Source organism: Salvia miltiorrhiza, chromosome 2 (assembly GCF_028751815.1).
Source record: "Salvia miltiorrhiza cultivar Shanhuang (shh) chromosome 2, IMPLAD_Smil_shh, whole genome shotgun sequence".
Taxonomy (NCBI): Eukaryota; Viridiplantae; Streptophyta; class Magnoliopsida; order Lamiales; family Lamiaceae; genus Salvia; species Salvia miltiorrhiza.
Window position 1 is genome coordinate 49,577,644 of NC_080388.1, and position 15,520 is coordinate 49,593,163.

Consider the following 15,520-nt stretch of genomic DNA (forward strand, 5'->3'; position numbering starts at 1 on the left):
ATATATCCGATCCAACCCGTTACCTAATTATTTCGAGATTCGGGTCGAGATCGGATTTAGGGTGTATAATACATCATGTATCGAGTATACGATTTAACTGAAGTACATTTTTAGTAATTATTATTTTTATTTATTTTAACTTCTGACAGCTTATATTAATTAACTTCTTACGAATCCTTAAGTAGTATCACTCAACCTTATTATTGCACATGAACTTAATCAATTTTTAGGGTTTAGCGCAATAAACCTTTTGAGCTTCTTAAGGGGATGTTATCATCCTATACCGAATACGGTTAGGTTACCTAATACAGATTATAAAATGTCATATATAAATTGCTATCACCCAAGATACAAGGTACTCATGTTAATATGTAATTAACTCTCACTCATAGGTAAATCAAAGTTAGGGGTGAGAATCGGGTCAGGTTCGGGTACCCTACCCAAAAAAATCGGGTACCTGAACCTGAAAAATGGCATTATTGTAGTGGTACTGGTACCAATTTGATAATCAGGTACCCTAACACTCGAGTTGGGTATTCGGGTACCCTAAATTACCCGAATTATTTCAATTTTCAAATGATTTCTAATTTATAAATCTGGAAAAATTGGGGATGAATTTCAAAGAACTACTCAGCTGATTGGTCGATTGATTACTGAATTATTGATTCAACACAAATTTACAAAACCACATTTGAAGTAGTGAAATTGGTATTGAAACTACAAATATTCGTAAATGTATCCAAAAATGGTGTTGATGTATGAAGGTGTGAGGTTGTTGGGAGAGGCTGAGTTGCAGTCGCATGAGAGCATTGTGTGGGTGCAGGAGCTTAAGGAAATTTGAATTTTTCTGTACACTTCGCAAGGTCACAGTACAGAAAGAGATAGCTGAATAGTGAATACTATAGGGTTTAAACAATCTAATTAATTAATTAAATATATAATATAAAAATATAATAATAATCGGGTATTCGGGTATACCTGATACCCGATCGGCTAATATCTAATACCCGATTTTTAGAATACCTTAGTACCGATACCGACCCGATACATGAATTATTCAGGTATTGGGTACCCAGTACCCGATAGGATTCAGGTCGGTATCGATATTACCCGATACCCGATTCTGATTTTTCCACCCCTAATCAAAGTGATACCCAAATTTATATATACAACTGCAAACTTATTAGGATTTAGGTTCCGTTAAGTCACCTAGATCTTGATTCTTGACTTAGGCCAAATAGAAGAATGCATCTCACTGTAATCCTATCAATACGTTTACACATGCTAGTATAGACAAATAGCTAAGACATACTACTTTCATATGTACTGCAGCCTAAACCAACAACTCAATCATCCTAGAATTGTCTCGACTATGTTCAATTTTATATCTCATAAGGTTATTCCAATTATATGGTCTTCTGTGATATACAACACATCATATAATCTACTTATATAGAGATAATTAGACACACATATGTAATTATGGACAATTCAGTTAGGAGATAAGATATAATGAACTTATGAATTATTGTATACAAGTATAAAAAGTCTTTTATTTCAGTATATAAAACTAACAACTTGATCGTCTTCAAAAGGATAGATATCTCGACCACTTCATCATCTTGAATAAATTGATATTTGTTCAAGTTGATCACCTCAACACCCACCGGAGAGAAGGCGTTCGATTCTTTAGAAAATGTCGAAAAGGTGCTGGAGAGGAATTTGGAATCCCCGACGACGATGCTTGATTTTGTTGGTCCTGTCAACCAATTTCCACAATCACTTTCCCATTTTTTGAAACAAAAAAAAGTTAAAGAATGATATAAAAATATAGTGAAAAAGAATAGAAGATGAAAAGAAAAATGTAGTATAAAATTAACGAGGGTGAATGAAGCATTTATAGGAGAAAATTGAAAAAATAAAATAAAATCAAGAGTGACATTGAGAATGAGCCAACTGACTCTTTTCATAATTTAAAAAAGTGTTGTTTAACCATTATTCATAATTTTTTTATTGGGTAGTGCAACGCAAGCACCTTTTGTAACACCCCAATTTTCATAAACTTTTCAATATAAAATCTTTGAAAAACTAATAGATAAAATAAAATTTCTTGACTATCAATAGTTTAAAATAATTTAAAATCAACTTGTCAAAACTAAGGTAGTAACATAAAATAAAAATAAAAATAAAACGATAAACTAAAACTTAACAAATTCAACTAAAATGTTCAATATAAAAATCTCTATCCCTAGTCATTCTCCACTTCCATGGTCACCTCGACTCTGGAACTGCAACTGAAAAGATAAGGGGTGAGCATATTGAAAATATACTCAGTGAGGAACTATGCACATATTCACATACGCTTAAACATGCAAATAATTCACATTGTCATATACATAAATTGATACTCTGATGGGCGAACTGAGAGCCCCTGAACATGTATTTCAACATGGCTAAATTTCTGAACATGTATTTCTACATGGCTGAACATGTATTTCAACATGGCTGATTTTCTGAACATGTATTTCTACATGGCTGAGCAAGTATAATCAAACATGAACTAAGAGCATATAAAAACATACATGAATATAACCACAAGCATATAATCCCTCACCTTACTATCGAAGCTTATAAATTCAAATCCGGAAAGAGAATCTTAATTGCATCCCACCGATTCTTGATATCTGCCTCGGGTTCTATCCGTGTGATCTTAGCGTAAATATTATGTCTCTATTTATACAAGTCTTTAAAAGAGTTTGATAAGAGTAGAGTTTTATAGTCTATGTATATCTCTTATTAGGATAAAGAATAAAGATGATGATAATAATAATAATAATAATAATAATAATAATAATAATAATAATAATAATAATAATAATAATAATAGTCTAGATGAAAAAAATTAATGGTGCATATCTATATTTATCATGTAATTATCTAAAAAAATACTATGAAATAAAATACTAGAAATTTAACTTATATAGTAAATCTAAAAAAATATGGGGTGTTACAACCTTCCCTACTAAAAATAATTTCGTCCTCGAAATTCTAGTCATCCTTCTTGTGTCATCATAACTTGATCTATCATAAGCGATCTTACAGGCACATTAACTTCTATTTTATCAAAACTTACCGTACCTTTTTAAGGTTTTTCCGTCTCGTCTTGTTGTCCCATATAGAATAATCGCCCGTTTCCTCTCTTTTCGGGTTCCCTCCCTCTCTTGTCTGGACAAAATGTTGCTTTATGCCCCAGTTTGTGGCAAAAATAACAAACTCCCTTTCGATACAAGCATTCTCCGGTGTGATACTTGTTGCACTCAGAACATTGTGGATAGGATCGTGGCGTTGCCTCGTTGGGTTTGCCGTCCATTCTCTCATTTTTTATTTTGCACATCTCTTTTTCCATCATTTGGATCCTCCCATTTCCTCTTTTCACTCCTAACCATATCCTTACGTGGTAGTTTATCCACTTCCAAACCCGCTTCCACTTCTTGCGCTCGTCTCACGGCCAAAGCATAATCCACAATTCCTTGTGCCGCCAATATTCCTCGGATTTCTGGTCGTAGTCCCCTTAAGAACCTATCCGCCTTTTGGTCATTGGTGTTGACTAGGCGTGTGGCATAGCGTGAAAGATGGTTGAACTTCCTTTCGTAGTCGGTGATGGATAGCTCTCCCTGTTTGAGATCTAAGAATTCGGCCTCCTTTTGATTGCGGTAGGAGCGTGGAAAGTATTGGTTGGTCACAATCTCCTTGAACCTATTCCATGTCAACCCTTGTCACGCTTGCTCAGTCATGGATCGCTTAAAGGACTCCCACCAATGGCTAGCATCCTCACATAATTGAAAGACAGCACATGAAATCTTGTGGGCATCGGTGCACTCAATATGTTCAAATATTCTCTCCAGCTCTCTTATCCATTCCTCCATTGCTAGGGGTCCGCTCCTCCCGTCAAATCTTGGTATAACGTCGGAACTGCTCTACGACTACGCTTGTGTTATTGCGTTGTGGGTTTTGCGCACCTTGAGCTTGTTGTTGAAAGAATCCTTGCATTGCGGCGATAAATTCTTGCATCCCGTTTTGTTGATCGGTAGGGGCTCTACGGGGCGGCATGGTTCTCACTTAATCAAGAAGACAAACAAATTCAATTTCTAAGTGAAACCTAAATTCTGTAAATCGCAAATTCTCGCTTAATCTTTCATGTTCTTCTTGCAATTTCCTAATTCATGCGTGTAGAGTAACTTCGGGTCTAGTATTGGTTTGACGTGTACGTGTCATCTAAACAATTCACAATTACAACTATTTCTAATAGAGCTAAACATAATAGTACTAGAACATAAAAACATCATAAATAAAATATGTCATGTAAAACATCATATCTGCCATATACTTGAACAATTTGAACACATACCTTTGAGTGGAGTCGATGCAGCGCATGAGTTTCGAATGACTAGGCTTGCTTAAAATTTTGAAAGCCAATTTTCTTTTAAACACGAGTCTACAGAAACGTAGACCCGCTCTGATACCACTATGTAACACCCCAATTTTCATAAACTTTTCAATATAAAATCTTTGAAAAACTAATAGATAGTAAAATAAAATTTCTTGACTATCAATAGTTTAAAATAATTTAAAATCAACTTGTCAAAACTAAGGTAGTAACATAAAATAAAAATAAAAATAAAACGATAAACTAAAACTTAACAAATTCAACTAAAATGTTCAATATAAAAATCTCTATCCCTAATCATTCTCCACTTCCATGGCCACCTCGACTCTGGAACTGCAAAACTGAAAAGATAAGGGGTGAGCATATTGAAAATATACTCAGTGAGGAACTATGCACATATTCACATACGCTTAAACATGCAAATAATTCACATTGTCATATACATAAACTGATACTCTATGGGCGAACTGAGAGCCCCTGAACATGTATTTCAACATGGCTAAATTTCTGAACATGTATTTCTACATGGCTGAACATGTATTTCAACATGGCTGATTTTCTGAACATGTATTTCTACATGGCTGAGCAAGTATAATCAAACATGAACTAAGAGCATATAAAAACATACATGAATATAACCACAAGCATATAATCCCTCACCTTACTATCAAAGCTTATAAATTCAAATCCGGAAAGAGAATCTTAATTGCGTCCCACCGATTCTTGATAGCTGCCTCAGGTTCTATCCGTGTGATCTTAGGGTAAATATTATGCCTCTATTTATACAAGTCTTTAAAAGAGTTTGATAAGAGTAGAGTTTTATAGTCTATGTATATCTCTTATTAGGATAAAGAATAAAGATGATGATGATGATAATAATAATAATAATAATAATAATAATAATAATAATAATAATAATAATAATAATAATAATAATAGTCTAGATGAAAAAAATTAATGGTGCATATCTATATTTATCATGTAATTATCTAAAAAAAACTATGAAATAAAATACTAGAAATTTAACTTATATAGTAAATCTAAAAAAATATGGGGTGTTACACCTTTTTTCTCTCTTTTGCCGCGCGTTGGCGAACGTCCCGTCCCGAGCCCACCTGGTAGCGCTATGCGGTTCACTGGAGTCGGGTTTGCGCCCGCTCCGCGAGCCTATGTGCCAATGCTCTAACCCATCAAAATTGATTTGTTTATTAATTAGTAATAATTTATTAGATACACTTTTTGTAAATTTTTTGCGTGAATGAAATTAAAAATTTAAGTGTATGTGTACCAAAATAAAAATATTATATTTATTGTGGACAAATTAAAATGGAAAAAGACCATATTTTTTGTAAGCGAACAAATATTATATTTATTGTGGACAAATTAAAATGAAAAAAAAAGATCATATTTTTTGTAAGCAAACAATGTATTAATTATTTGTATTTTGTGAATTATTTTTGTTGGTTGATTTATAGCACTCCCTCCGTTCACCAGTTAAAGTCCTACTAGTCCTTAAATTTTGGGTTAATTGCATGAAAATACACGAACTTTAGTCGCAATTTCATTTTGCACATGACTTTTGAAACTTACATTTTAAATCATGAACTTTACATTCGTTCCAAATTTTCCTTAAAATTGAGCTCCGGCACCGGAGAGATTGATGTGGCGCCTATGTGGCAGCTGGGCATGTGCCATTTAAATAGCCAGAAGTTTGCAGACATAGAAACGACGTCGTTTTGTAAAATGACGCCATTTAAACAGCAAGAAGTTTTTCTCTTCTCAAACCGCAACCTCATCTACCCCACAATTGCTGGAAACGGCTCACGCCGCCTTGACATCATTACAACGAGCTCTGAAAAAAATCAGAAGTCGTCGCCCGCCGCGGCGGCAGCAAAGAGGCTGGATTTTAATGCTAAGATTGTTGTTGCTGCTTCAATTACTGATTTTAATGCTAAGATCGTCCAAAAATCAACCGGAAACCACTACAACATCAGCGCCGGAGCTTGGAATCAGAATGGCGATACTCCTCTCACTCCCAAAATTCAGAGCAGTTGTCTATTCCTTCTAATTTCCGACAAGGTTTCACGCAGCCAATCCCCCATTTTCTCCTCTAATTTCCGGAATCAAAATCGGCGATACTTCTCTTCGAAATTAAAATCACACGCCCACACTAATACGACGCACAGTTCACTCCGTGGATTCCCCTTTTATCCTCCTTTGACGGCGGAGAGCGCCGCTGCTAATGGCTGAGATTGAGGGAGCTAGGGCTTTCGATTTGGGGATTGATAAACGCGGTATTAAAACGACGTCGTTTTGTGCCACATCGTTTGAATTAATGACGCGTACAAGAAAAAAATGTTGATTTTAAAAAAATGCCAATATAAAAAAAATAAAAAAAGTAAAAGAAATCTCCTAATCAAAGATTAGTAAAAGTAATCTAGTATCTTAATCACTACTTATTTATTTAATCCATAACACATTTTTCAACTTTCTTAGTTTCCGCGCTGACACTCAAATGAGACTTTAATTGGTGGATGAAGGGAGTGTGATTTAACTTCTCAAACCCCGAATTGCAAATGAATAAATACCACATTATTGGATGGGTGTAACTAGGACCGTAAACAAATCAAGCTGCTCGTGAATTATTTGGAGCTCGATTCGAAAAAAGCTTGTTCAAATTCGTTTAGAGAAGTTCGATAAATAAACAAACCAAACTTGAGCTTGGTAGTATTCAGCTCGTTATCTCGTGAACACGTTCGTTAAGTGATTCAGGTTGAAAAATATAAATTATTAGTAGATACAACTTATATTTATCTATAAAAATTAGTAATAATTGTATTAAAACTCCAATTATCTCCGCTTGTTATAAGAAAATAATTAATATATTTATTATTTTAAATGAAATAATTTATTTTTAAAAGAAAATAATCAATATTTTGAATATAAATATAAATTTAAAAAGTTCGTATAGACTTGATTAAGTTCGTGAGCCTCAAAATATTCGATAAACAAAGTTCAGGATTCAACTCAATACTAGATAAACCAAATTTAAATACACCAATATTCGATTCGGCTTGGTTTGAGGCGTAAAATGCGGAATATAGAAGTGTTCGAGATATAACCAACCAATCTAATATTCCAAATAAAATGAAACATCAAATTGCCGTACAACAATAAAAAAAACAAAACAATTACTTTCTTTAATTATTTTGCTAATGAAATTAGAAACGTTGTATCCAACCAAATAGGTAAAGTATTTTACTTGAAACAATGTTTTATTTGTCTTAAAATTTCGTAATATCCAAAAACAAACCGTTAAAGATCTATTTGATTACTAATTGTGCGAATAAGGTTTTCTCTCTTTTTTGAAATCATGTCCGAATAAGATTTTTCTCATTAATAGCAATAATTAGTTTTTTATTTTAAAAATAATAGAATATTGAACTAGAACAAATTTAACTTTTGAATCAAAACAACTACCAAGTTATATAACATTTCATTCAAATTTCAAAATCTAAATGAAATATTATTCAAAAAATACGATCTCCTTATATAGCTAAATAAAAACACGATCTTTTATTCGAAAAATACTAAAACTAAACCACTTCACGATTGGGCCCCGGTATGAGATGATCCTTTTTCTTAATAAAATTAAAACACAATCAAAGAAAAATGAGAAATGAAATGTGATTAGGAGAGTTGGGCACCCTTTTCAAATTTTCACACACACACACACATATATATATATATATTCCCTACAAATGAAAAAACATATAATCCCTCCGTCCCATGAATATTGACACGTTTGATTTTAGCACGAGAATTAAGGAATTGTAGATTAGTGTTTTAAATATGTAGTTAATAACGTATAAAAATGATAAAGTAAGAGAAAGAATGAAATAAAAATGATAAAGTATGAGAGAAAAGATAATACTCCCTCCGTCCACGAAATGAGTACCCATATTTCCTTTTTCGTCCGTCCACGAAATGAGTACCCATTTTTCTTTTTGGCAAGTATACCCCACACATCTCTTTAATTAATACACTAAAAAAGTTGGACTCTTAAACTATTCACACTACACTCCATACATTTCTTAAAACCCGTGCCGTCCACAAATGGGTACTCATTTCGTGGACGGAGAGAGTAATTATTACCTTATTTAAAAATATGTCAAAATTTTTGGGACGATCCAAAAAAGAAAACGTGGAAATATATATATACACACACTTATATATACGTGCAAACAACTGACAAGGAGAGAGAAGGAGAGAGAGAAAATCGGACATATAAATTGTAGAGATAGAGAGAGAGCAGTAGTGCGCAGCTCGTCTTTCATAATTTTCTCTTTTCCCCCTTTTATAATTAGTTTTCTACTAACACAGAGAGAGATGGAGGGTGGGGCTCCGGCGGCGGCGGACACCGTCATGTCGGAAGCAGAGCCGCAGCAGCAGCCGCAACCTCCGATGGATCACATACCGTCGACGTTCAGCCACGGCGGCCGATTCATCCAATACAATATATTCGGCAACATCTTCGAGGTCACTGCCAAATACAAACCCCCAATCATGCCTATCGGGAAAGGGGCATACGGCATCGTTTGGTACCTGAACGCTCGCTCCCCACTTCCACACAATTAAAATTTTTGTTTGTCTGATTTATTAATTACTTTTTTTTTTCTTTCTGAATAAAGCTCTGCTTTGAATGCCGAGACGAATGAGCACGTGGCCTTGAAGAAGATAGCGAATGCGTTTGACAATAAAATTGATGCGAAGAGGACTCTGCGAGAGATCAAGCTTCTTCGGCACATGGATCATGAAAATGTTAGTAATTTAATGTTATTTTTTAGTTTGAGTAAATGAGTGTTAAGTAACCTTGAAAGTTCTGGTAAAAAAAAGTAACCTTGAAAGTTCTTCTTCAGTGAATTTCTGGATTCCATCTTGACTTCTTTTTAGAGTATTATGAAACTAGATAGATTGTTTGGTGGAGTAATGTTAATCTCGTGAAATTGAGGAAATTAAATAGTTCGGCCAAGAATACACTGTGATTCTAAGAAACAGACGTGTTTGGCATTATTTGATTATTTTTTATCATGTTTGTGTACATAGCCACATAGGTGTAATCATTAGAAGTGTTGCCCTTTTTATTTTGAAATTCATTATATGTTTTTTACCAGTTGTTTCCTTATATTAGAGCTTGAAAAGCTGGGGCAACCGGTTTGTTGGACTAATAGATTGCTCTAGTTGAAGTTATTCGATTTGAGAAATTTTGGGAATGTGTGGTGCTTTTAGCTGCAGAATAGAAACAAATCCTGTTATAAAATTTCTGTCATGTTTAAATGAATTACTGACTTCGTGCGTTAATACTCGTATATGATATACAAATTTGATTTAGTATGAGATTCGGATATAACTCAATGAGTTAGTTAGAGATAAAAAGTTATCAAGATCACTTTTTCTAGAGCAGCCACTTTTTAGGAGAGTATCCTTTTATTCAAAGAGGAATAAAATTTTAGTAGTTTTGCGCTATCCCACTTTAGATGGAGCTCAATATGTTGTCACCATGTGAAATGAGCTAGCTGGCCTTTGGTTTCTTTGGTATCACCTTTTTTGGTTATAGAAAGATAAATTCAGTGTGAATACCTGGTCTAAAGTTTTGCTTGTGCGAGGAGCCTGAAACTGATGGCTGATTAAATTGAGATGAACTGGTCTAATAGGGTTGGTCCATTTGAGATTATTTAAGAATAATGATTCTTAAATTTTAGGTGAAAGCTTTGGTACAGATTCCAGTAGGGTTTTCCATTCTAGATGGAGTTAAAATTGATTTTGTCATGCTCACATGTGTTGTTAGGAATCGACTAATTATATTCATGTTTTGACTTAGCATAATCTAGAATCTTAACCTTATTTTCCATTTCCATTTCTGTTCTTTTTTTTTTGGACCTTTTTCTTGTGAAATTGATGAGGTTTAGTACTCTATTTAGCCCCTTATTATACAAAATTACAAATGTTCATGACTAATGACACGATGTCAAATAAAAGAAATAAGGAAGGAAATATTGAAAACATTGACGATAGACCAGCATATCTGGAATGTATTATGTAGTCTTACAAATACGATGCACATAGAGCAAAATTGGTTTGAATAACAGTGCTGAGCCTGCAACATACTCATAGCACGACTAATTTGCTTCACACAATTTTTAGTGAGGCAATTTTAGTCTTCTTGAGATTTGGCACTGACTAGAACACTATCGTCCATATAATCATATTATCCAACGTCGAGGAGTGATCCTAGAGATTTAAGGAGGGTAGGAATAAGTTTATGGGTAATCTAATTAAATGCAAATCTTATCTGCCGCAGGTGGTTGCCATCAGAGATATAATTCCACCGCCTCAAAGAGAGGTATTTAATGATGTTTATATTGCATATGAACTTATGGACACTGATCTCCACCAAATCATCCGTTCTAATCAAGCTTTATCAGAGGAGCATTGCCAGGTTACATTTCCAATTTTACCTTGATTTATTGTGCATATGATTACAATTGTCGCTTATTCAGTCATTATTTTGCAGAGTCATGAAAATGTTTTCTGGTTCATCTTGAAATTAAAGAACTTTATGTGGCTCAAATTTGACTCAACGAATTAAAATAATTTTCCTCAGGGAACTCTAGTGTATTTTGGTTGGAAAGTGATAACATGGAAATTTTTATCTTTTGAACCTGAATCACCGAAAACCACAAATTACAGATATAAAGTCATTAGATGCATCATTTTGAAACATTTACCAAGAAAGTATAATATTAATTGAATATATACCTTTTCAAGATTTTATTCATCTTGCATAAATGTAAAACTGGAAAACAAAAGGGAGAAAATGAAAGAAAAGGTAAGTAACACTTACATCTACTCATCTTTATTCATTGTATATAACTATATATTGTATACGATCTAGTCCGTGCATTTTTTAGCATCTGAGTCAGCATGATTAAATGGGTCTCTTGTATGGTCGGTTGGGTATTTATTTAAGTGTTTTATGCATGAAGTGCCAATAATCATATATTCCGGCTTTGTTTGACATGCTGTTGCTTTGTTGGAAGTTGTTTTTTTTTATTATCCACCATTTTAACCTTCTTTTTTTCCCCTTTTCACTGCCAAAAGTTATAGTCACTTTTCTTTGTTCACGTTACACTTATTTCGTAAACTAACTTTTACGTGGTTGTACAGTATTTCTTGTATCAGATTCTTCGAGGATTGAAGTATATACATTCAGCAAATGTTCTCCATAGGGATTTAAAGCCTAGCAATCTTCTTCTTAATGCAAATTGTGACCTAAAAATTTGTGACTTTGGACTGGCACGGGTCACATCTGAAAGTGACTTCATGACGGAGTATGTGGTTACAAGGTGGTATCGGGCACCAGAGCTATTGTTAAATTCATCTGACTACACTACAGCTATTGATGTATGGTCGGTTGGGTGCATTTTCATGGAATTGATGGATCGGAAACCGTTGTTTCCGGGTAGAGATCATGTACACCAGTTGCGTCTTTTGATGGAGGTATCTACTTTATTTTGATGCCAATTCTTTTCTGTTGAGTCTAGAGGAGAATTATAATTATCGTCTTCATGTTTATTGCATTGCTCAGGTTAGTATGACTATTGTCTACCTCGACGGCTTATTTATAAACCAATTAATGACTATATTCCCTAATTTACAGAGAGGGCTTTGGTAAACCCTAGACTCAAATAGATGACAAATGTTTATGCACAAATAGATTAATCTGGATGTGAAATAAACAAATGGAATAATATTTTTTATTAAATAATCAATTTTACATTATTTAAGAAGACAAATCACAAGCATAAAAAACTTGATGCAGTGATCAAAAACATATTTCCTCCATCATGTGCTGTTTGAAGGTATCTTTGTAGGCTTATCGTTGAAAACACTTGGTTTAAATGTGGCATAAGAAAGATTAGTTTGTGAACTAATCAGAGCTTTTTAGGTAAAGGACAATTTAATAACACCCTTACTAGAAAACAGGAATATGTCTGTGGAAATGTTTGAGTGAGTTTTGTGCTTCAATCTACGTCACCCATAAGCACCACTTTTTGCTCCATCGATGTTTACATGTGCTATGACAAGTGTCAGCAAGGGTTTCTTTTTCTTGCAGCTGATTGGCACGCCATCTGAAGCTGAGCTAGGATTGCTGAATGAAAATGCGAAAAGATACATTAGGCAGCTCCCCCCTTATCGCCGGCAATCATTTACAGACAAGTTTCCTCATGTGCACCCCCTTGCCATTGATCTCGTCGAGAAGATGCTGACTTTTGATCCTAGACAAAGGATTACAGGTATGGCGCTTCTGCCCGCCCTCTCACTATTGACATCAGAACTATTCTTATCTTCGGTTATGTCATGCTTTTACAGTGGCTACAACCCTGTATGACATTAGAGTTCAATTGTTTTTGGGTAACCGTTGGTGTCAAAAACATTAAGCATGAATGCTCGTGCCATGGCAAGGGTCCACTATACAGATTTCCATTTTTATATCGAACTTATTACTTGCAGTGAACATCTTAAGCTTGTCAAATAACTAGTTTTTCCATGTTTGCTTACTCAAACTTCTGTACCAATATGTGGATTTATTATTCTCATCTATTTTTATCGTGTTGTGAGTATATCAGTTGAAGGTGCATTGGAGCATCCGTACCTTAACTCGCTCCATGACATCAGTGACGAGCCTGTTTGTGTGACTCCCTTCAACTTTGACTTCGAACAACATGCGTTGACGGAGGAGCAGATGAAGGAGCTCATCTACCGGGAGGCTCTTGCTTACAATCCTGAATATCATCAGCCCATGTGAAAAAAGAAAATCGTATGCGAACAAATTGTTTGTGGAATTGTTGAGTAGTGTGATGCCGTGTTGTATGTGATATTGGATCAGTTTCTTGTATATAACAGTCCATCTTAGAAGGTTGGGCAAAAAATCTTGAATTAGATGTTGATATTTATCTAGACTGCCCTGTGAAAGGGCCACGGCCGGCGCTAGGGTTTGGGGTCTGTTGTGGTGGTGGTGGTGTTACGGCTAAGGAACAAAATGACATGTGTTAATGGTTGCCTTGTATCTTTCGTTCATCTCAACATTTTCTAACTATTTGAATCTTTGGATTTATTTTTTTATTGTTTTTCTATGTGATTTGTGGGTTTTTGTACGTAAGGGAGTTGAATGTGAGCACAATCCTGGCTTATACCAGTCTTTTTTCTAAAATAAAGATGATATATTATTGTGATCTGTTCAGTTTTACCTGTAAAGTCGAAGATTAGTCAATTGGGTGCTCATCAATATTTTCCATTGTATCTCACTATTTAAGTGAGTTGCTAGTGCAAATTATAATTGTGTTTCATTATTTTTTATGTAAAGATGATACTCCATCCCTTCATAAATATCTTTATAAAGGAATGGCATTGAGTTTTCAAAAAAGTAACTTGTGTATTTTGTGAGAGGAGATTAAAAAATGGTGAGTCTATAAATGACCATGTGTATAAATATATGAGAATTATAAGGATGATAGTCAGTAAAATTATTTCCAAAATAAAATAGGAAAATGTTTCGTAGATGGACAAAACTGAAAAATTTAAAAAATGTTTTGTAATGAAGAGAGTATTTATTTATAAGAAACATATATATTTCATATAAGGCACGGGCCTTTACAAAGAAGTTGAGTGTATTGTGAGTGAAGAAATAGTCTCACTTAGTATTAATAATGATAATTAATTGCATTGTAAATGAAGAAATGGACTCACAATGTGAAAAGTTTTCAAAAATAAAAATAGATTAATTTTTATGAACGTCCCAAAATGATAAAATCTGTAGACGAATAGACGGATGGAGTAATAAATAATTATCAAGAGTTTGCGATCGCGTAAAAAAATGTTGAAAAGTTGTCACCTGCAAGAACTATCCGTGACAATGTATTTGGGTGATAAATTAGAAAAATAAATGGACTTAATGAAAAACTGTTGTTTAATATTACACTAGCATTTGCATCCCGTGCAATGTACGAAAAATATTTTTTTTAATTTATAAATTTATATAAAATTGATATCAACTCAATAACATATTTATAAAGATAATAAAAAATAGATTTATTTAAAAAGATGAGAGAGGAGAGAGATTTTTTTTTACAATTTAATCTTTAAATAAATATAAATTTTATATTTAAAATAAAATATTTACATAAAAAATATCAAATTAAAGCTCTTACTGTGATCTTTAATTTGATATACATATTAAATATATTATAATTAAGTGAATTCCATAATTTTGGAAAGAAATAAAAAGTTAAACAAAAAGAAAATAAACCCTTTCATAGATTATAGAATTGTAAATAAACCTTTGGTGAGTTAGTGGGCTTAAATACTTTAATTAGATATTGAGAATGTGAGTGAGAGATAGTGAGGTTGTGAATGGATCATTTAAATTCTAACCTTCATATTAAATATATTTTCAAAATTGGCATTGAAATCAATTTGGAATTGAGAACTTCCTTTTTAATATAGTATAGATAGATTACATACATGTATTGTAATATGCAATTAATTTATGGGTGTTAGCATTAATAATATGAATTTATGAATACATGGTGTAAAAAAGCTTACAATTTTATACACACTAGCATTGATAATTGTAGATAGGGCTCATCCCATTTTCTACCTTCTACTAAGTTTTGTTTTTCGAATACAACTTTTCACTTCCCAGAATGAATATCATCGTTCCTAATGGAAAGCTTTCCTATGTGCATTGGCAGAGCCACAATTTTGTGGATACAAGATACCTTTAGTGATTGTATATACAAATAAGGTAGAGCAGGTTGTTGCTGGTTGGCTTCAATCTACTGCGTGCTATCCGATCCAATTTATCCTTGCTCCAACCTCAGATTGCATATATTTTAATTAGGTGTTTCACTGATTGCTCTTTTATCATTCATCTTAGTCTCACCTGACTTTTCAATGCCCTCCTTACCTGAGATCAAACGTCGGATCATCACAAATTATTCGATATATAGT

At 33.6% G+C, this 15,520-nt stretch overlaps 1 protein-coding gene across 1 annotated transcript; it reads left to right on the top strand.

The window, feature by feature from the left end:
- The first annotated feature begins 8,695 nt into the window (after positions 1-8,695).
- LOC131011943 (mitogen-activated protein kinase homolog MMK1) lies at positions 8,696-13,633 on the top strand. The gene is made up of 6 exons (XM_057939844.1): positions 8,696-9,048; positions 9,139-9,268; positions 10,809-10,946; positions 11,675-12,007; positions 12,624-12,804; positions 13,138-13,633. Exons 1-6 carry the CDS (start codon positions 8,837-8,839, stop codon positions 13,314-13,316), a joined length of 1,173 nt encoding a protein of 390 aa, XP_057795827.1. The 5' UTR covers positions 8,696-8,836; the 3' UTR covers positions 13,317-13,633.
- The last annotated feature ends 1,887 nt before the right edge of the window (positions 13,634-15,520 follow it).

Bases quoted from the DNA above. Each gene is read 5' to 3' on its own strand.
- LOC131011943 (XM_057939844.1), top strand. From the start codon at position 8,837: ATGGAGGGTGGGGCTCCGGCGGCGGCGGACACCGTCATGTCGGAAGCA. The intron at 9,049-9,138 runs GTACCTGAACGC...TTCTGAATAAAG, and splicing joins GGGGCATACGGCATCGTTTG to CTCTGCTTTGAATGCCGAGA. The intron at 10,947-11,674 runs GTTACATTTCCA...GTGGTTGTACAG, and splicing joins TATCAGAGGAGCATTGCCAG to TATTTCTTGTATCAGATTCT.